This window comes from Tachypleus tridentatus, chromosome 8, assembly GCF_004210375.1.
Source record: "Tachypleus tridentatus isolate NWPU-2018 chromosome 8, ASM421037v1, whole genome shotgun sequence".
In the NCBI taxonomy this organism is placed as follows: domain Eukaryota; kingdom Metazoa; phylum Arthropoda; class Merostomata; order Xiphosura; family Limulidae; genus Tachypleus; species Tachypleus tridentatus.
In genome coordinates, this window is record NC_134832.1 from 142,210,581 (window position 1) to 142,233,457 (window position 22,877).

Consider the following 22,877-nt stretch of genomic DNA (forward strand, 5'->3'; position numbering starts at 1 on the left):
TACTCTATAGTAAATATATATAAAACTAATAGTTTATCTCATAGAATGACGGTACTCTATAGTAAGTAAATATAACTAATAGTTTATCTCATATAATGACGGTACTCTATAGTAAGTAAATATAACTAATAGTTTATCTCATAGAATGACGGTACTCTATAGTAAGTAAATATAACTAATAGTTTATCTCATAGAATGACGGTACTCTATAGTAAGTAAATAAAACTAATAGTTTATCTCATAGAATGACGGTACTCTATAGTAAGTAAATAAAACTAATAGTTTATCTCATAGAATGACGGTACTCTATAGTAAGTAAATAAAACTAATAGTTTATCTCATAGAATGACGGTACTCTATAGTTAGTAAATATAACTAATAGTTTATCTCATAGAATGACGGTACTCTATAGTAAGTAAATATAACCAATAGTTTATCTCGTAGAATGACGGTACTCTATAGTAAGTAAATATAACTAATAGTTTATCTCATAGAATGACGGTACTCCATCGTAAGTAAATATAACTAATAGTTTATCTCATAGAATGACGGTACTCTATAGTAAGTAAATATAACTAATAGTTTAACTCATAGAATGACGGTACTCTATAGTAAGTAAATATAACTAATAGTTTATCTCGTAGAATGACGGTACTCTATAGTTAGTAAATATAACTAATAGTTTATCTCATAGAATGACGGTACTCTATAGTAAGTAAATATAACTAATAGTTTATCTCGTAGAATGACGCTAATTCAGTGAACGATAGTAATTTACAGATTAATTCAGTAATGTTACACTCAATGAAAAACAAGAAGAGTTCTTCCTATTATTTTCAGTTTCATTAACAAAAGTTAAATTTAATGAAAAAGAAAGAATACTTTTAGCCAACAACAATGACGAGAACGAACTTTGCTTTGGATCACTAGTGTTTTCATGCAATCAACAACAACAAGAGAGTGTCCGTGTAGCTAGTTAGTCCGTTACTACATTGAGTCGCTAACCATGATGAAAACATTTCTTCGGAGTTAACTTTCGTTTACCGTTATTTTTAATGCATAAAAATAAATCGTACAATTAACATTCTCAACACTGTATGAATAGATCTTCATTTATTCTTTCATTTTTGATATTTAATCAAAAATGTTAACGGAAGTTATTTCTAAGCGAGTTGATATCTACCGGTATTAGACGTGAGTAAACATTCACTTGAAATGTTTTAACCCAATCCGTTTAACAATATGGCATCTTTAGAGCGTGATAGAAATTCTATAACGTGTGGACTTTGTACCTTTCTTGTTAACGAACAGGAAATTGGATTTTATAAAATCATCAACACGTAACTTTCATTTTTTATTCAAAACAATTAGTTTTCATATTGAAATATTATATGAGCTTCGATGTTTTTCAGAAGCTAAACATCACATTACCCACCAAAAACCATTTATCAGGAACCCCTAACAATGCTGTATTTTGTTACGACAGGAAGTGTTTGCAGTAAAAACACAGCGCAGGCGCTGTACATCAGAACGAAAGCTCATACGGAGCGGGCTGCCTATTTTCCTTACTTCAGTCGGCGAGTGTAGTTACTCCACGCTCGTCAAAACACGGTCGCTTTACCCAGCGTGGATTGGCTGGCAATTCACGCTGTAGAAAAGAGCTTTGTACCAGCACTACATTGTGACGAAAACGTCGTGCAATCTTTAACGCTAGTTACTAGATGTCAGTTTCCCCTTGATTGCAAGGTAGTGAAACCAGAAACATGTGGTTAACTCGTAAGCAACAAAATGTGGTTTAGAAGCTGACAATTTCGTTAAGTGGTGAGAACTCCGCCAGCTCATGTTTCGGTTTATATTTGTTTGTATTTAATAACGTTTGTCGCTATTATTTGACAACAATAGAAATATTAGAAAATAACAGAGTTTGGATTAATACGTGAACATTTTTGTATCGAGTAATCTCGGTGACCTTCATGACGTTATCAAGTGACCTGAATGAACAAATAAAACGAAGCTGACAAAGAACTGTTATTAACGGTGTCATTAGCGAAAAAATAACCATCAGTTTTGTGTCAAGTATTTGTCAAAAATAATGCTGCTCTCAAATTCCTCACCCTCACCAAGTTTACGTATTTTGCAACATACTAATAAATGAACATTTAGAGCAACTCGCAACACTATCCAAAAGTTATCAATCTATTTTCAGCACTAACTTCCTAGGAGAAAAATGGTGACCGTCTTGAAAGTTACAACTTTTTTGATGGTATTTCTTCTAATCGGTAAGTTTGATGTTTTACGATTTGTATTAAAGGTTATATAAGCAGGCATAAACGGGGCCTATCGTTCAGCATACGGTACATTTTAGGAACTCCGTAGTTTCTAAACACGTTAAAAATACGAATAGTACTCAATATTATATCGAATTAACCTGACATAAAACTACACGTTTGTTTCCTATATTTACACACATAAGCAATTTCTTTTGTTGTTTTTTTTCGTTTTGAGCGGTAACACGACTTGTTTGACAACAAAGATAATCTCATGTATGTATCAAAACTTTTAAAATGTTAAAAAGGACAAACTTTCTTGAGTAAATGATTTCAACAGTTATAAGAAAATTAAATACTCCGACAAATAAACATATACCTTATTCTGTGTAATACCTCGACTCGAAAGTATCTTAACTACACTCCCATTCCAAATATTTAGTTTTACCCTTACCCAAAAGTGTAATTCTTAACCACTATGTTACCCCTACTTAAAAATACAATTCTTAACCACTATGTTAAAAAAACATGTAAATCACTATGTTACCCGTACTTAAAAGTATAATTCTTAATCAACATGTTACCCGTACTTAAAAGTACAATTCTTAATCAACACTATGTTACAACCCTACTTAAAAGTTATAATTCTTAATCAACATTAAAAGCATGTTTTTACTATTACCCCTAATAAAGTTAATTCTTAACCACTATTTAAAAAGTATAATTCTTAACCACTATGTTATTCTTTATGTAATTCTTAACCACTATGTTACCCTATGTTTTCCCCTACTTAAAAGTATAATTCTTAATCACTATGTTATCCCTACTATTTAAAAGTGTAATTCTTAACCACTATGTTACCCCTACTTAAAAGTTAATGATTCTTAACCACTATAAAAGTATAATTTTAACCACTATGTTACCTACTTAAAGTATATTCTTATTCTTATGTTATCCCTATTAAAAGTATAACCTCTATGTTACCCCTACTTAAAAGTATAATTCTTAATCACTATGTTATCCTATTTAAAAGTATAATTCTTAACCACTATGTTATCCTATTTAAAAGTATAATTCTTAACCACTATGTTACCCCTACTTAAAATTATAATTCTTAATCACTATGTTATCCTATTTAAAAGTATAATTCTTAACCACTATTTAAAAAATGTAATTCTTAATCACTATGTTATCTATGTTAACCCCTATTTAAAAGTATAATTCTTAATCACTATGTTATCCTATTTAAAAGTGTAATTCTTAACCACTTGTTACTTTAAAAGTATAATTCTTAATCACTATGTTATCCTACTTAAAAGTGTAATTCTTAACCACTATGTTATCCTATTTAAAAGTATAATTTTAATCACTATGTTATCCTATTTAAAAGTATAATTTTAATCACTATGTTATCCCATTTACTTAATCACTATGTTATCCTATTTAAAAGTATAATTCTTAACCACTATGTTATCCTATTTAAAAGTATAATTCTTAACCACTATGTTACCCCTACTTAAAAGTGTAATTCTTAATCACTATGTTATCCTATTTAAAAGTATAATTCTTAACCACTATGTTATCCTAAAAGTATAATTCTTAACCTCTATGTTACCCCTACTTAAAAGTGTAATTCTTAATCACTATGTTATCCTATTTAAAAGTATAATTTTTAACCTCTATGTTACCCCCTACTTAAAAGTATAATTCTTAACCTCTATGTTACCCCACTATGTTANTACTTAAAAGTATAATTCTTAACCACTATGTTATCCTATTTAAAAGTGTAATTCTTAACCAATCTATGTTATCCCTAACTTAAAAAAAGTATAATTCTTAATCACTATGTTATCCTATTTAAAAGTGTAATTCTTAACCACTATGTTACCCTACTTAAAATTATAATTCTTAATCACTATGTTATCCTATTTAAAAGTGTAATTCTTAACCACTATGTTACCCTACTTAAAATTATAATTCTTAATCACTATGTTATCCTATTTAAAAGTGTAATTCTTAACCACTATGTTACCACTAAAATTATAATTCTTAATCACTATGTTATCCTATTTAAAAGTATATTCTTAATCACTATGTTATCCTATTTAAAAGGTATATAATTCTTAATCACTATGTTATCCTATTTAAAAGTATAATTCTTAACCACTATGTTACCCCTACTTAAAAGTATAATTCTTAACCACTATGTTACCCCTACTTAAAAGTATAATTCTTAACCACTATGTTATCCCTATTTAAAAGTATAATTCTTAATCACTATGTTATCCTATTTAAAAGTGTAATTCTTAATCACTATGTTATCCTATTTAAAAGTATAATTCTTAATCACTATGTTATCCTATTTAAAAGTGTAATTCTTAACCACTATGTTACCCCTACTTAAAAGTATAATTCTTAATCACTATGTTATCCTATTTAAAAGTATAATTCACTTAATTTAAAAGTATAATTTTAACCACTATGTTACCCTACTTAAAAGTGTAATTCTTAATCACTTAAAAAAGTAATAATTCTTAAAAGTCACTATGTTACCCCTATATTTAAAAGTTAATTCCCACTATGTTAAAAAAGTATAATTCTTGTTAATTTAAAAGTATAATTCTTAATCACTATGTTATCCTATTTAAAAGTATAATTCTTAACCACTATGTTACCCCTACTTAAAAGTATAATTCTTAATCACTATGTTATCCTATTTAAAAGTATAATTCTTAACCTCTATGTTACCCCTACTTAAAAGTGTTAATCACTATGTTATCCTATTTAAAAGTGTAATTTTAATCACTTCTTAACCTATATGTTTATCCTATTTAAAAGTATAATTCTTAACCTCTATGTTATCCTATGTTAAAAAAAGTATAATTCTTAATATGTTACACTATGTTTCTTAATCCTATGTTAAAAAAGTATAATTCTTAACCACTATGTTACCCTACTTAAAAGTAAATTTTAATCACTATGTTATAATTCTTAACCACTATGTTACCCTCCACTATGTTATCCTATTTAAAAGTGTAATTCTTAACCACTATTTTACCCCTACTTAAAATTATAATTCTTAATCACTATGTTATCCTATTTAAAAGTGTAATTCTTAACCACTATGTTACCCCTACTTAAAATTATAATTCTTAATCACTATGTTATCCTATTTAAAAGTGTAATTCTTAATCACTATGTTATCCTATTTAAAAGTGTAATTCTTAACCACTATGTTACCCCTACTTAAAATTATAATTCTTAATCACTATGTTATCCTATTTAAAAGTGTAATTCTTAACCTCTATGTTACCCCTACTTAAAAGTGTAATTCTTAATTCTAATCACTTATGTTAATTCTTAACCACCCTATTAAAAGTAAAAGTATAATTCACTTAATTTAAAAGTGTATCTTAACCACTATGTTGCCTACTTAAAATTATAATTCTTAATCACTATGTTATCCTATTTAAAAGTATAATTCTTAAAAATTATAATTCTTAATCACTATGTTATCCTACTATGTTATCCCCTATTTAAAAGTATAATTCTTAATCACTATGTTATCCTATTTAAAAGTATAATTCTTAACCACTATGTTTCTTAATCACTATGTTAATTTAAAAGTATAATTCTTAATATTTTACTATGTAATTCTTAATCACTATGTTATCCTATTTAAAAGTATAATTCTTAACCACTATGTTACCCCTACTTAAAAGTATAATTCTTAATTTAAAAGTGTAATTCACTATGTTATCCTACTTAAAAGTATAATTCTTAATCACTATGTTATCCTATTTAAAAGTATAATTCTTAATCCCTACTTATATGTTATCCACTATTTAAATTTAAAAGTATAATTCCACTTAAATTCTTAACCACTATGTTATCCTATTTAAAAGTGTAATTCTTAACCACTATGTTACCCTACTTAAAAGTGTAATTCTTAATCACTATGTTATCCTATTTAAAAGTATAATTCTTAATCACTATGTTATCCTATTTAAAAGTATAATTCTTAACCACTATGTTACCCCTACTTAAAAGTGTAATTCTTAATCACTATGTTATCCTATTTAAAAGTATAATTCTTAACCACTATGTTACCCCTACTTAAAAGTGTAATTCTTAATCACTATGTTATCCTATTTAAAAGTATAATTCTTAACCACTATGTTATCCTACTTAAAAGTATAATTCTTAATCACTATGTTATCCTAATTAAAAGTATAATTCTTAATCACTATGTTATCCTATTTAAAAGTATAATTCTTAACCACTATGTTACCCCTACTTAAAAGTATAATTCTTAATCACTATGTTATCCTATTTAAAAGTATAATTCTTAACCACTATGTTACCCCTATTTAAAAGTATAATTCTTAATCACTATGTTACCCCTATTTAAAAGTATAATTCTTAACCACTATGTTATCCTATTTAAAAGTATAATTCTTAACCTCTATGTTACCCCTACTTAAAAGTGTAATTCTTAATCACTATGTTATCCTATTTAAAAGTATAATTCTTAACCACTATGTTACCCCTACTTAAAAGTGTAATTCTTAATCACTATGTTATCCTATTTAAAAGTATAATTCTTAACCACTATGTTATCCTATTTAAAAGTGTAATTCTTAACCACTATGTTATCCTATTTAAAAGTGTAATTCTTAACCTACTATTAAAATTACCCTATGTTATCCTACTTAAAAGTATAATTCTTAATCACTATGTTATCCTATTTAAAAGTGTAATTCTTAACCACTATGTTACCCTATTTAAAATTATAATTCTTAATCACTATGTTATCCTATTTAAAAGTGTAATTCTTAACCACTATGTTACCCCTACTTAAAATTATAATTCTTAATCACTATGTTATCCTATTTAAAAGTGTAATTCTTAACCACTATTTTACCCCTACTTAAAATTATAATTCTTAATCACTATGTTATCCTATTTAAAAGTGTAATTCTTAACCACTATTTTACCCCTACTTAAAATTATAATTCTTAATGTTATCCTATTTAAAAGTTATTCTTAACCACTATTTTACCCTAAAAATTATAATTCTTAATCACTATGTTATCCTATTTAAAAGTGTAATTCTTAACCACTATTTTACCCCTACTTAAAATTATAATTCTTAATCACTATGTTATCCTATTTAAAAGTGTAATTCTTAACCACTATTTTACCCCTACTTAAAAGTATAATTCTTAATCACTATGTTATCCTATTTAAAAGTATAATTCTTAATCACTATGTTATCCTATTTAAAAGTGTAATTCTTAACAACTATGTTACCCCTACTTAAAAGTATAATTCTTAATCACTATGTTATCCTATTTAAAAGTGTAATTCTTAACCACTATGTTACTCCTACTTAAAATTATAATTCTTAACCACTATGTTATCCTATTTAAAAGTGTAATTCTTAACCACTATTTTACCCCTACTTAAAATTATAATTCTTAATCACTATGTTATCCTATTTAAAAGTATAATTCTTAACAACTATGTTACCCTATTTAAAAGTATAATTCTTAACCACTATGTTATCCTATTTAAAAGTGTAATTCTTAACCACTATGTTACTCCAACTTAAAAGTGTAGTTTTTAACCACTATGTCATCCCTACTTAAAGGTATATTTCTTTAAAATTACCTTACCCTTTCTTAAAAATATAGTTCATAATCACCACTATATTATTTTTACTTAGAAGCATCTCTTTAACCGCTATGTTATCCTTTTATAAAGTGTAATTTATAACCACTGTTTTATCCATGCATAACTGTATAATTCTTGAACAGTACGATATCCCTAAAAAAAAGTGCATTTTTTAAACACAGTGTGTTTCCAATCTTCTGTATTAATCTTGCTCGCAAGTGTGTCTCAACTATTTAACATTAGTATTACTGATTAGAACGTCACAAGTTATTTATATCACTCAACAGTGTGTCTCCAGTCCCCTACATACGTGTTATTCCACATTGTATCTCTAGTTTTCCACACTAGTCTCTCTCGGCAGTTTGTCTTATGTTTTCTATATTAGTTTCACTCGACAGTGTTTCCCGTCAGCTATTTTAGTCACACGCAAAAGTGTGTGAAGATCGTTTCTTATCAGTTTTATTCCACGTTACCCCCCAGTCCTCTGCATTAATTTCACTTGATTGGATGTCTTCAGTCCACTCTTATAAGTCTCACTCAAAAGCGTATCTCCAATCCTCCACGTTAGTCTTACTTGACATTGTGTCTCCATTATTCTATATTAGTGTTACTTTACTGTGTGTCTACTATACTCCGTATCACTATCACTAGAGATTGTATTCTGTTTTATAAATTATTCCATATTGATAGTATATCTCCTAATGTCTCTTACGTTCATTAGACAATGTGTCACTCATTCTCTGTATCACTCACACACTTAACATTGTGTCTCCTGCACTCCGTGTTACTGCCACCAGTAGTGTACCCGTTACCATATTACCCCTTCTAATACTTACATCTATCTATTCTAAGGTCGCGTTTTTCTAATTAACACAAGTGTATAGTATATAACTTTATAATATCTGAAACTTTTACTTTCAAATACTTCATGTCGTGTTACAAAAGATGTATAACTTATTATATAATTCTTAATCTATATATCTCAGGTCTATTTCAATTTACAGAAATGAATTTGGTGCTTTATTTACTTGGCTAAAATTTAACTGGTTATCCCGTCATCACCAAGAACATATGAGAACCACCTTCTCGTGCCTTGAGATTACACTTCTAACACCAGAGTTCGAGTGTTTATTTAATTAAATCGGAAACGCGTTGTATTGTTCAGCGAAAACTATTGTTACTGCTGTCGCATTATACAGCCTCTCTATATCCGTGCAAGTATACTGGTGGCGCATTAACAACATAGGACAATTATTACTTAGTGTTAATCTATGTGGATAGAGGTAATGTATAAGCTCAAACATGCACTGAGACGACAGCAGAAAACCGGCACATCGACCACGAACATGTGTTCATTAGCGACCTGGTATTTTTGTTTGTTTGTTTATGTTCATGTTCTGGTTAAATTAAAGATAAATGTTTGAATTTCGATGTATTTTGCGTCACTTAAAGTCATCATAAATTAACTAGGAACTGTTCAAGTTGTCACTTAAAATCATCATAAATTAACTAGGAACTGTTCAAGTTGTCACTTAAAATCATCATAAATTAACTAGGAACTGTTCAAGTTGTCACTTAAAATCATCATAAATTAACTAGGAACTGTTCAAGTTACGTTTAGGAACAAGAACTGAAAACAATACATCGCCCATTCACGTTCACTTTTGTATTTTCACACTTCAGACCACTTTCCGTTCACACATGATTCGGTGTTTCTAAAATTTGTAAATTAAAGGACAAAGACGTTTAGGAAACTAAGTACTCAAGAAAGCCCGGCCTGGCCAGGTGGTTAAGGCACTCGACTCGTAATCCGAAGGTCGCATGTTTGAATCCCCGTCACACCAAACATGCTTGTCCTTTCAGCCGTGGGAACGTTATAATTTACGGTCAATCCCACTATTCGTTGGTAAAAGAGTAGCCCAAGGGTTGGCGATAGATGGTGATGACTAGCTGTCTTCCTTCTAGTCTTATACTGCTAAATTAGGGACGACTAGCGCAGATAACCCTCGTGTAGCTTTTTGCGAAATTCACAAAACAAACAAATAAACAGTCCCCAAGAAATAGTTATTACCTTAGGTATTAGAAAATTCCAATTATAATCCTACAGCTTGAAATGTAAACTATTTATTAATAAATTATTGTAACTAACTGAAAACAAAACAGATTAAGGTACACTGACGAGCCGTTTTTTGAGGACATTAGTTTGTTTTAAAATTCGCGAAAAGCTACACGAGGGATACCTACGCTAGCTGTCCCTAATTTTGCAGTGTATGACTAGAGGGAGGGCAGCTAATCATCCCCACCCACCGCCGACTCTTGGGCTACTCTTAACAACGAATAGTGGGATTGACTATTATTTAGATCTAATGTACTTACTTATTTGATGTTAATTAGAACAATTCTTTATATTTATGTGTTGTTAACTTGGCCTATTTTACTTATTTATATGTTGTTAATTAGACCGACTCTTCTTATTTATACCAATTTTACGAATTTATGTGTTGTTATTTTGACAATTAGACCAGTTCTACCTATTTATGTGTTGTTAGTTAGACCAATTCTACTTATTTATGTATTGGTATTTAGACCGATTATATTTATTTGTGTGTTGTCAACTAGAACAATTCTACTTATGTATGTGTTGTTATTTAGACCAGTTATACTTATTTATGTGTTGTTAATTTGACCAACTTTACTTATTTATATGTTGTCAACTGAACCAGTTCTACATAGTTATGTGTTGTTATTTAAACCAGTTGTACTTATTTATGTGTTGTTAATTTGACCAATTTTACTTATTTATGTGTTGTCAACTGAACCAGTTCTACATATTTATGTGTTGCTATTTAAACCAGTTATACTTATTTATGTGTTGTTAATTAGACCAATTCTTCTTATTTATGTGTTATTATTTAGACCAGTTGTACTTATTTATGTGTTATTTATTTGACCAATTCTACTTATTTATGAGTTGTCAACTCTATCAGTTCCACATATTTATGTGTTGCTATTTAGACCAGTTATACTTATTTATGTGTTGTTATTTATACCAATTCTACTAATTTATGTGTTGTTATCTATACCAATTCTACTAATTTATGTGTTGCTATTTTGACAATTAGACCAGTTCTACATATTTATGTGTTGTTATTTAGACCAGGTATATTTGTTTATGTGTTGTTACTTAGACCAATTCTATTTATTTATGTGTTGTTAGTTAGACCAATTTTACTTATTTGTGTGCTGTTATTTAGACCAGTTATACATATTTATGTGTTGTTAATTTGACCAATTCTACTTATCCTTGTGTTGTAAACTAGACGCATGCTTTTTTTGGCTTACCCGCATAATAAATTTCTACTGGACACATGCCAACTCTGTGTGTTTCCCTAATTAAATAGACGCTACTTTCATGTTGTGAATTAGATGGATTGTCAAATAAACAAATGATATTTACTTAGTATTTATGTGTCATTAATTAGTGACTTACAGTCGGTGGACTTAGCAGATAGCCCGATGTATCTTTGCTGTAAGAAAACACACACTCACACTAACTTATGCATGGTCAAATAAAACACTTGCTTCCTATTGATGTTAATTATAAACATCATTCTTACTTTGTATTTTCAACGAGTCACCTGTTACGTACTGATATGTTGTGTACTAGACAATTTTTCTTCTTTGACTTGCAGTCTGTAGGAAAGTCACGTGCTTTAAAACTCTGCCTAGCCATTGGCTACCTGTAAGTTGTCAAATAAATTCAATTTACTTACTCTGGAATGTCTAACAGACACATGAACGTTTAATTATGTTATCCAACAAGTAACTACTATTCACTTTTTTTTTCTCATAAAACAAATGCACAATACCGAGCAAGAATGTCCATATAGGGTTCACAACCAAGAACAGTTGTGTGAGACCATGTAACCATTTGCTTTGTATTTATAATTTTTTAAATGTTCTCGAGTCACTCAGTTATGTGTTCTCACATAATGATCATGTAGTTTTGAGAGAACTAATTAACAACAGTCCAGTGACTCTGGAAGAGGAAGTACAAGAAGTAATTAAAAGTTAAATCATGGGGAAAATGGCGCTAAAGACAAGACTACAGTAGGAGGTTTTGTACCTCAACATATTTTGTTTTTGTTCTAATCCCTCATAAAGCAAATGTTATAGAACGTGGAAAATACGGGTCTATCGGTTTGGTCAGCTTATGTAATCCTCACTGGAACTGAACTTAAGGACTTAAGGATTATAATTGGTTTTTTTAAGAAGACTAAAATGTCCTGAGAAGAGGTAAAGAGCAGTTAAGAGAACCTGCTTAGTTTGTAAATGGGACGTTAGGTGAAAGAGCTACAGAGGTGCAAAGAAATCTTTGTGCTTCACAAACGTCGAAGGAACGTTTGGATATTGGTTGACCGTGAGAAGTCGATGAAGATCCTGCATCATGTTGACGTAGATCAATGAATCGTGTATAACTGATGCAGGAATCAGGAAGCATCACTTCGAAACGATGGAAAACTGAACAGTTGGTTCACGGTTAGTAGATGCTTACACCACGTGTGTGTGTGATTTGTTTGTTTTTTGTATTTCGCGCAAAGCTACTCGAGGGTTATCTGCGCTAGCCGTCCCTAATTTTGCAGTGTAAGACTAGAGGGAAGGCAGCTAGTCGTCACCACCCACCGTCAACTCTTGGGTTACTCTTTTACCAACGAATAGTGGAATTGATTGTCACATTATAACGCCCCCACGGCTGAAAGGGCAAGCATGTTTGATGTGACTGGGATTTGAACCTGCGATCTTCAGCTTATGAGTCGAGTGCCTAAACCACCTGGCCATGTCGGGCCACGTTTGTGTGCTGTCACCAACATTACATGAACTGTATACAAATCGGTTGCTTACAGAAATAATTACGGATATAGGAAGGGTTTAGGTTTATGGAAATAAAGTCTGTATTAACAGGTATAATGAAGATAACACAGCACTTAATGAGTGGATGAAAGGAAGAGATAAAAACTGTTTGTTGACAAAGGGAAGGACTGTGGTATCGTAATGAATGTCAAACGAATTAAGACAAAGGTAATTTCACGATCAAAGGTAGCTTTTAAATATTAATGAAGGTAGAAACTAATGATCTACAATAAGTAGAGGTTGTAGTTACTTATGGAAGTATATTATTAGCCATAACAAGAATGGAATAGGAACAAAAGAAACTATATGAATGGCAATACCAGCATCCTTTTATGTCAGATGTCAATATGTCAGGAGAGAATTACTAAAATGTTACGTATGGTCAGTTGAAATCGTTAGAATATTGAATATCATGCAAAGCTAGCCGTCCCTAAATAGTAGTGTAACACGAGAGGGAAGGCAGCTAGTCATCACCAACCACCGCCAACTCTTGGGCTACGTTTTTTTTTTACAAACGAATAGTGGGATTGACCGTCACTTATAACGCCCCCACGGCTGAAAGGGCAAGCATTTTTGGTGTGACAGAGATTCGGACCCGTGACCCTCGGATTATAAGTGGAGTGTCTTAACCACCTGACCATGGCGGGCCACAATAACGGAAAATATTTGAAGGTAGAAAGGAAAAACGTTGGAGATTTGTAGAAAATAGAAAATGTGTGTATGTAAAGATATAATTACATATGAAAGAATATAAAGATGCCTTGATGTGGAACAAAAAACTTGATTCCGTGTTTAACACAGTAACAAATGTTCAGAATTTAGACAAGGTTTTTCTTTGTTTTGTTTTTTTTTCATTAGGTCTCAAAGAAGGTTGGCAGAGATTCAGATGGGTGAAATTTGTTTGGTTTGAATTTTGTGCAAACTTCACGGGGTCTATTTGGGCTAACCGTTCCTAATTTAGTAGTGAAAGCCTAGATGGAAAGCAAATGGTCATCATTACCAATCGCCAACTCTTGGGCTACTCTTTTACCAACGAATAGTAGGATTGGCCGTAATATCATGAAACCCCAAGACTGAAAGGGTGAACATGATTGGTGGGGCTGGGATTTGAACCAGTGAGCCACTAGCTCTAACCAACTGGCCATGCCGACCCTTGGAAGGGTAAAATTAAAGATAAAAAAGCAATAGGCAAAGAGGGACTTACTTGGTTCGATGGTGATAAAAATGGATCGAGAAGCTTCTGTTATACAAGTTGATTGCAGACAGCAAGAAATAAAATAGTGACGTTCATAGCGTGGATTCACACAACTGGAGAAACAACCATAACTAATTGAAACTTTGTATAACAAAAGTGGTGAATCATAGCGTGGGCCCACACAACTGGGAAGGCAACCATAACTGATTTGAACTTTGTAAAACGACAATAATAATACATTTTCCAGTATGTAAGTTATAATACTACGTTGAAAATAACATTGTTGAAATAACTGTGGACCGGTGTGATAGCTGGTGTAAACATTTTTTTTTACCCTAAACTCGTAACTTTGAAGGAGGATGTCTCGTTTTCTTACTTAAGAGAATAATTATTTTTATTTTAATATTTACTATATTACGTAGAAATCTATTTTAGTCTCCACTACCTGTATCGTACTTCTGCGTGTGTTTTGTTTCAACAGAAACTTTGAAAAGTATTTAAGGCAGTCTGCCACACTAAAAAAAAAAAACCTTTGAAGATGTAATATTATGGCATAATTTCGTTAGGCTTCCTGATTATCTAAGAAAAATAATAATATATAAGGGCTTTTTAAAGTATCCTTCATGATATCATAAAAAAGAATCAAAACACACATTATCATGAAACTAAAATCAATCATTTAAAAAATGGACCAGACGAATAGCATTGATTTTCGTAAGTTAATTCAATACATTTCAGTTAATATAAAAGAGAAAAGTTAATTATAGATAATAAATTATTTGACCTACGAACGAAACTGTGACACTAAATTTACAAGAAAGTGATTTTGTATTTAACATTTTCGTCAACACTTCTCGTGATAAAAATGTCTTGTTAGTGTTAGCAAAAAATACCCTCCGACTGTTACTTGACGCGAGTCAGAGCCGAGTTCGTAATATGTGTTCATTTCTTAGCGAGTTTCGTTCTAATAGACGAAAAACAAAGGAAATCATTGTGTTTTTCTTATAACAAAGCCACATCGGGGTACCTGCTCAGCCCACCGAGGGGAATCGAACAAGGAAATCATTATAAACATTATTTCACAACTAATTTATTCAATTTCCCAAAGTAGAATTGTTGACGGAGACAACATAAAGTCGTTTTTCTTTTCTTTTGCTTTTTGAAATTCGTCCCAATCTACTCGGTGGCTATCTGCGCTAGCGATCCCTTATTTAGAAACAATAGGCTAACGAGAAAGCAACTAGTCAACGTATCTCACACTCAACTTATGGGCTACTCTTTTTACCAACGAAAAGTTGGGTTGACCGTCACGTTACAGTACCTCCGCGAGCGTGTTCGGTAAGAGGATTGAAATCCGTGGCCTGAAGATGCAGAGCCGATAGCTCTAACCACCAGGCCACGCCAGCCCTAAAATAAGTTTGAAACATTAACTATCATATTTGTAAGTTTTAACTTCAAACCCTTCCATTTACAAAGCCTGGTGGTTAGGGTCTCTGGACTTTTTATATGGAGATAGCGAGGTCCGATCCCTGTCACCAAACTTGTTCTCCCCTTCAATAGTAGGATTGATCTTTGTAACGTGACGGAAATCCCACTATTCGTTGATAAAATAGTAGTCCAAGAGATGACGGTGGATGGTGTTGACTAACTGTTTTCCGCCTGGTCTGTCACTGCTAAATTAGGGACACCTAGCGAAGATAACTTTCGAACGGTTTTGGTAAGATTAAAAAAAAATCTCACCATAAAAGTAAGCGATAAAAGTAAAATGTTTCTTATTATGAGAACTGCTAAGCTTGAAGGAAAGATAGAGGTAGCTAAATGATGGTTCATAGTATCTTAAAATTATCAAAGATCGTACTAAAAAACTTCAATAATCAGTATAAAAAGTCTCTAAAATGCTAAATATAAGAGTTATTTTCCAGCTTCATTCATTTAAAATCCAGAAAGGCCCAGTTTTACGAAGAAAATCTTAAGATACTGTTTAAATTCTTTCACGAGTCAATACTTAAGATGAAAGTTTGTTTCTTCCGAATTTCGCGCAAAGCTACACGAGGGCTATCTGCGCTAGCCCTCGCTAATTTAACAATGTAAGACTAGAGGGAAGGCAGCTAGTCATCACACAGCCAACTCTTGGGCTACTCTCTTACCAACGAATAATGGGATTAGCCGCACGTTATTGTGCCCCCACGATTTAAAGGGGAGCATGTCTGGTGTTATGGGGATTCGAACCTATGTCGCTCAGATTACGAATCGAGCATCCTAAACATATAGATATAATTAAGCAAATATCTCTATCTTATCGGACAGACTTTAAATAAAATAGATTAATAAATTACTTTTGCCCCCACGGCTGAGAGGGCGAGCCTGGTTGGTGTGACGGGGATTCGAACCCGCGACCCTCAGATTGCGAGTTGAGTACCTTAACCACCTGGCCATGCCGGACCGAAGGATAAAACTTAAGAATTTTAAAAAATATATTTCTTAAGTCGTTTTACAAAACTTTCTAAGAGCGATTTAAAAAGTATTTGTTTGTGTTTTTAATTTCGCGCAAAGCTACACGAGGGCTATCTGTGCTAGCCCTCCCTAATTTAGCAGTGTAAGACTAGCGGGAAAGCAGCTAGTCATCACCACCCACCACCAACTCTTGGGCTATTCTTTTACCAACAAAGAGTGGGATTGACAGTCAAATCATAACTCCCCCACGGCTGAAAGGGCTAGCATTTTTCTTGTGACGGAGATACGAACCCACGACCCTCAGATTACGAATCGAGCACCCTAAAAGCTGGATCTGTAAGAAGTATCTCGAGAAGAAAGGGTAACGAGAGTAAATGGATCTTTTAAATCCATTTGGCTGCTTCGCTATGTAAAATACAAAATGCTCTGAAGATGCTTTAACCACATTCTTTTATTTTGGTAGAAGCAAAGTATCCTGCTTTTTTATTTATTTTAACAAAATACTTCTAAATTAATTATAAAAAATAAGAATAACCTAAAGCGCTACAAACCACTGAATAATCATTTTCAAGACAAGAGAGTTTTTAGACTGTTATAATAAGTGTCATTGTCCTTTTATAGTTTAAAGAATCTGACTTGAACGTAATTTAATATATCGTGGAATTTTTCGCAAAATAAAAGTATCATTATATACTTTTTTACGCAGTTCGTTTGTTTTCGATCTTCCCGCAAAACTACACGAGGGTTATCTGTGATAGCCGTCCCTAATTTAGCAGTTGAGGGAAGGCACCTAGTCATCACCACCCACCACCAACTCTTGGGCTACTCTTCTAACAATGAATAGTAGGATTGGCCGTAACATTATAACTCCCCCACTACTGAAAGGGTGAGAATGTTTGGTGCAACGGGAATTCGAACCTGCGACCCTCAGATTATTAGCCACCTGGCCATGCCGGACCTTCTTAGGTAGTAATCATGTTTAGTTAGACACTTACATATCTAATAAAATTAAGAAAGACTTCAACAAAGTTCTTAAGATAATTAACCTTTCATGAAACTATTTGAAGAAAAACAAAAACAAAACATCTTCCTTAAACTAAGTTATGTTTTAGGAACGTGTTCTTTTCTAAGATGTTTTCGTGGAAATGTCTCCATTTATTTTAGACGCATCAAAGGAACACATACATAATGATATCGCGACGTCCGTTGTTTCTTCTTGTAATTCATCAACTGACGTTTTTTTTCCTATAAACGTTTTATCGTAATGAAATAGAAAGTCAAAGCGTCAGTTAAATAAGCTGTTATTTTGTTATTGTTTAAAGTGTAAGTTGTTTTTACTTACAACACAAAAATAGAGGGCGCCATTAATCTGATGGGTTGACTGCTCATGTGAATCAAAGAAAATTCTTTAGTGAAAATAATTACGCCTATTCATCAACGATATTGAGTAAATAGAGGGCGCCATTAATCTGATAGATTGAGACTTAACTGAATCAAAGAAAAACCTTCAGTGACAATAATTTTGCCTTTTCCTCAACGATACCGAGTAAATAGAGGGCGCCGTTAATCTGATAGGTTGACGACTGAACTGAATCAGAAAAATCGACACCAGTTTATGAGTAATCCACCTTATTAACTTCAGAAACATAATACTTAACTTGCAGATAATACGTAAAACAGGTGGTGAATAAAACGAACTTATAAGGGCGTATAGTTTATAGACTTAAAATGTCAGCAGAAACTATTAAATCATAGGTGTCAAAATATGATGGTATGGGGGAGAGATCACTCAGTTCGGTCTCTCATTACTAATTGCGTTTTTGATCTAACTTAATAGCTTACTATAAACAACTGAAGGTCCAAAAATGAATTTGGGTGCTAGAAATAAGGAATCGAAGAAATGAAAATATTAAGATGGAAAAAACAGAAGTCCTATATAAGTAGGTATAATTAAACTGCTTGATTTTGTTTGTTATTTTTTCATCATAATTTGATCATCCACTACAACATGATCGTGACATAAATTTTCGGAGAATGTTTCCACCCCATAGTTTTTCGCCTGCCTTCAAAGGTACAGGCAAGCTTGATTTACTTACAACTTCAGCCCTCAACCTCCAGTCCACGTACACACATTTTGTTTCTGACGCCAAACAATTGGGGCTGATGTTTTTATTTTTGTTTGAAGATTAGAGCAAAGCAACACAACGGTCTATCTGTGTTCTGCCCACACGGGAATCGAAACTCAGATCACAGCGTTATAAGTCCGCAAACGTATCGCCGTGCCACGTGAGAGTGTGGCCCAGTGATTAGCGTGCCCGAACTGTTACATATTGTTAAGGGTTTGTGGTTCACATCCCGTGGCCTCACTATTTAAATCTTACTGCGAGACGAGGTGTTTGTTGTTAACTAATTTTCTTTCCTCTTATCTGTTGGTATGGCCAAGTGTGTTACGGCGTTCGACTCGTACTCCGAGGGTCGCGGGTTCGAATCCCGGTCCCACCAAACATGCTCGCCCTTTCAGCCGTGGGGGCGTTATAAAGTCACGGTCAATCCCACTATTTGTTGGTAAAAGAGTAGCCCAAGAGTTGACGGCGTGTGGTGATGACTAGCTTACCTTCCCTCTGGTCTTACACTGCTAAATTAGGAACGGCTAGCGCAAATAGTCCTCGAGTAGCTTTGCGCGAAAAAACAAACAAAACTTATCTGTCAGTTCACAATTACGGAGAACTACACGTAAGCATTGCTCGTATGCCTTTGTAAAGCAATTCTAACTAAAAAGAAAAGAAGAAAAATTAAATTACCAACAAACTTCCGAGACTTACGTTAAATGTAAAAATATAAAATGACAAAATCTGTTTCTCAATTATATCTACGTGGAAAGAGAAGTCCGTACATTGTCACTTAACATTTAATCAACGAATTAGTGTTTTATTGAACGTGTAAGTAACTGATATAGTTCATAGCTAGGGTTATCACAATTAAATGAATCACTCATATCGCATATCCTTGACCAACATTAATACAAAAATATATTCAGTTTTTAATATCCTAAAAACTCCAACTGGTCAGTAGTTCCATTATCCAATTACATCAGATAAACATTGATTTATTGGTTCTTAGTTTGCAAAATAAAAGTTTCTTAGTTTCTAAGATGGATTGCGGTGTTAATTGTTATTATACACTTCACCGTGACACAACAATGTTTCTAATGAATTTATTTCATGAGTTTACTTGATCCCAACTAGAAGGGTGTATTTTACGAATAGACAAGTATAAGAATGCACAGTGCTTTAACTAAAAACAGATAACAATCAAACTTTAACGTTATTACAATTGCCTGAGCCTACTTCCATTATTTAACAATAAAAATTCAACCACAACCTTTAGAATCCGCATAACATCGTTCTAAATCTTGGTGTGCTCTTAAGCCCTCAGAAAATTGGCAAATGGCCAAAATGAAATCGATATGGTTGACAAGTGCTCCAAGAACTGGAGATTAAGACGTCTTCTTTCGTTGCTTTTGGGATTTTTTCCACAAAATCTTGCTCCCCTATTTTATATGTCACAATGACAAGAATAGATTACTCTCGTCTCTTACACTCATTTCTATGTACAGAAGTAGAGATACATCATTACTGGTGAAGGTAAACTATTAGTAGAGTTTATGCTATTCAAAATAACCATTTTGCTCTTTCATTTTAAAATGGTTTTTAACTACCAAACCGTTTCCCTCAACACCGTGATGAATTAACAAGTCCTTACATTTGTTTCTTATTTTACATTTAACATGAGGACTTTTAAAAACAAGTGAGTTTAGTTTCGTTCTTGGTGTTAATGCGAATAGAATACCATTGTTAAGTAGTACAACTATTGTTAAGTGTGTGTTTCGTAGTTAAGTAGTACCACTATTGTTAAGTGTGTGTTTCGTTGTTAAGTAGTACCACTATTGTTAAGTGTGTGTTTCGTTGTTAAGTAGTACCACTATTGTTAAGTGTGTGTTTTGTAGTAAAGTAGTACCACTATTGTTAAGTGTGTATTTTGTTGTTAAGTAGTACCACTATTGTTAAGTGTGTGTTTCGTTGTTAAGTAGTACCACTATTGTTAAGTGTGTGTTTCGTAGTTAAGTAGTACCACTATTGTTAAGTGCGTGTTTCGTTGTTAAGTAGTACCACTATTGTTAAGTGTGTGTTTTGTAATTAAGTAGTACCACTATTGTTAAGTGTGTATTTTGTTGTTAAGTAGTACCACTATTGTTAAGTGTGTGTTTCGTAGTTAAGTAGTACCACTATTGTTAAGTGTGTGTTTTGTAATTAAGTAGTACCACTATTGTTAAGTGTGTGTTTCGTAGTTAAGTAGTACCACTATTGTTAAGTGTGTGTTTTGTAGTAAAGTAGTACCACTATTGTTAAGTGTGTATTTTGTTGTTAAGTAGTACCACTATTGTTAAGTGTGTGTTTCGTAGTTAAGTAGTACCACTATTGTTAAGTGTGTGTTTCGTTGTTAAGTAGTACCACTATTGTTAAGTGTGTGTTTTCTAGTTAAGTAGTACCACTATTGTTAAGTGTGTGTTTCATTGTTAAGTAGTACCTCTATTATCCGCTACGATCCGAACATACATAACGACCGGTCACTTAAGAAAGCACAAAGATTCAGTTACACCCTTAAACAGATATAAAGTGTGTTCATATCTTCCCCACCACCAGATAATAACATGCTCAGTTGTTCACCACCACCTAAACATGAGTTATAAACCTGGCTACCATTATAATCCAATACATTTTAACATTTCAGGTGAGAGCTACCGTATAGAGAAACGAAGTCCTACATTTGTATACGAACCTCCAAGCAAGGTTGAATTCTCTAATTCCACGGGTACGGTGATACCCTGCTCAGTTAGGGGTACCCCAACCCCTATTGTCAGGTGGGAGATCGGAGGCGGAACCCCGGCTAAAGATATCCGGGGGCTACGGCATGCGCGCCCTGATGGATCGCTTGTGTTTTCTCCATTTCCGGCGGCTGAATACAAACAAGATGTTCATTCAGCAGTATACCGGTGTGTTGCCAGTAATATCGTCGGTAGCATTACCAGCAGGGACATCCATATTCGAGGAAGTAAGTGTGTTAACTATAAACAGTAAATATACCTTATGCACATCTTAATGAGTTACCGGTTCCCTGGTAGTGAATCAACAATAACTCATCGTGTGTTAACAATATCTTGTTAGTGCGCCATCAAGTATATTTTAATGTGGTAACGATATTCTACATAGTAGTGAATTAACAATATCTTAGGACTATTCCATTAAGTATATTTTAATGTGTAAACAATATTATTGTAGTGAATTAACAATAGAAGTTAGTGTGTTAAACGTAATTAAGCTCATGTGAACAGAAATCCATTACTTTGTTAACAATGGCGCAGTAACTTTTAATAATATATCAAATTTAAACTACAAGAACAATACCAATAGTAATAATAGATTGTATGTACACTTTAACAGAAGTTTTAAACGGATCCCAACATAGGAAAACACTTTATAATATTATTTTTGTTGTGCTTACATTCTCATAAATTAAATAAAAATATTATAATTACTTGATTAATGGACCATGTAGACTGCATTTGAAATAACAAAATTCACTCTGTTTCGCCTCTTTTCTGTATTTATAAAAGATTTCACATTTGGAAAAAAAAAAAAAGTATTCTTTTAAATTTTTAAAGAGTTCAATGTTTTCCAAGTAGAGGGCTCATAATAGGAAACAAAACAAATTCGATTAATACATAATGTAAACACGTCGAACATAGAAACATCTACATAACACTCTTCTTTGGCTAACTACTACAGGAATGCACCACAACACCCACGGGGGTAAGCAGCAATACCATCTTATTGATTTTATGATGATTATTACATGGTACAGAGGGAGGTTTTAGAGAGGCGTAGTTTCATCTCTGTGTTCTCCTCATTTCGTTAAGTACATCAGTTATTTTAACGTTGAATTTAAGTCCAACAACCGATAGGCGCATCGTATATTCTATTTTCCCACTCTAGCTTACGAGGATCCTCATTTTGGTCATCTTAAAGGTTGTTGTTTATCTTCGTCTTCGTTATATTTCGTGATTCTAAAATCTTTGGTTAACGTAGTATTTTTTTTTCTTTATCAGGATCCACATAAATCCTCACGGTCTATATCTTTTTCGTTGAATAGATATAAATCCTCATCTTGTTCATCGTGGTCCATGTCTTTTCTATCTTCGTCTCTCCCAGTTCTCACTTTGGTTATCAGAAGTCGTACTACGTCTGTTTTAACTTGTTAGTTCTTCATTTTTGACCATCCTAGCTGTGTATAGTCTGTTTATTTCTAGTTCTTGG

General features: G+C 32.5%; 1 protein-coding gene across 1 annotated transcript in view; it reads left to right on the plus strand.

Moving 5' to 3' along the window:
• Positions 1–1,581: 1,581 nt before the first annotated feature.
• LOC143223633 (cell adhesion molecule Dscam1-like) overlaps positions 1,582–22,877 on the plus strand; it is a 126,710-nt gene continuing 105,414 nt past the window's right edge. The window contains exons 1-2 of the mRNA XM_076451832.1: positions 1,582–2,279; positions 21,295–21,615. Of these exons, the coding sequence (XP_076307947.1) occupies positions 2,228–2,279; positions 21,295–21,615 (373 nt within the window). The 5' untranslated portion in view covers positions 1,582–2,227. The remainder of the gene's footprint in view (positions 2,280–21,294; positions 21,616–22,877) is intronic.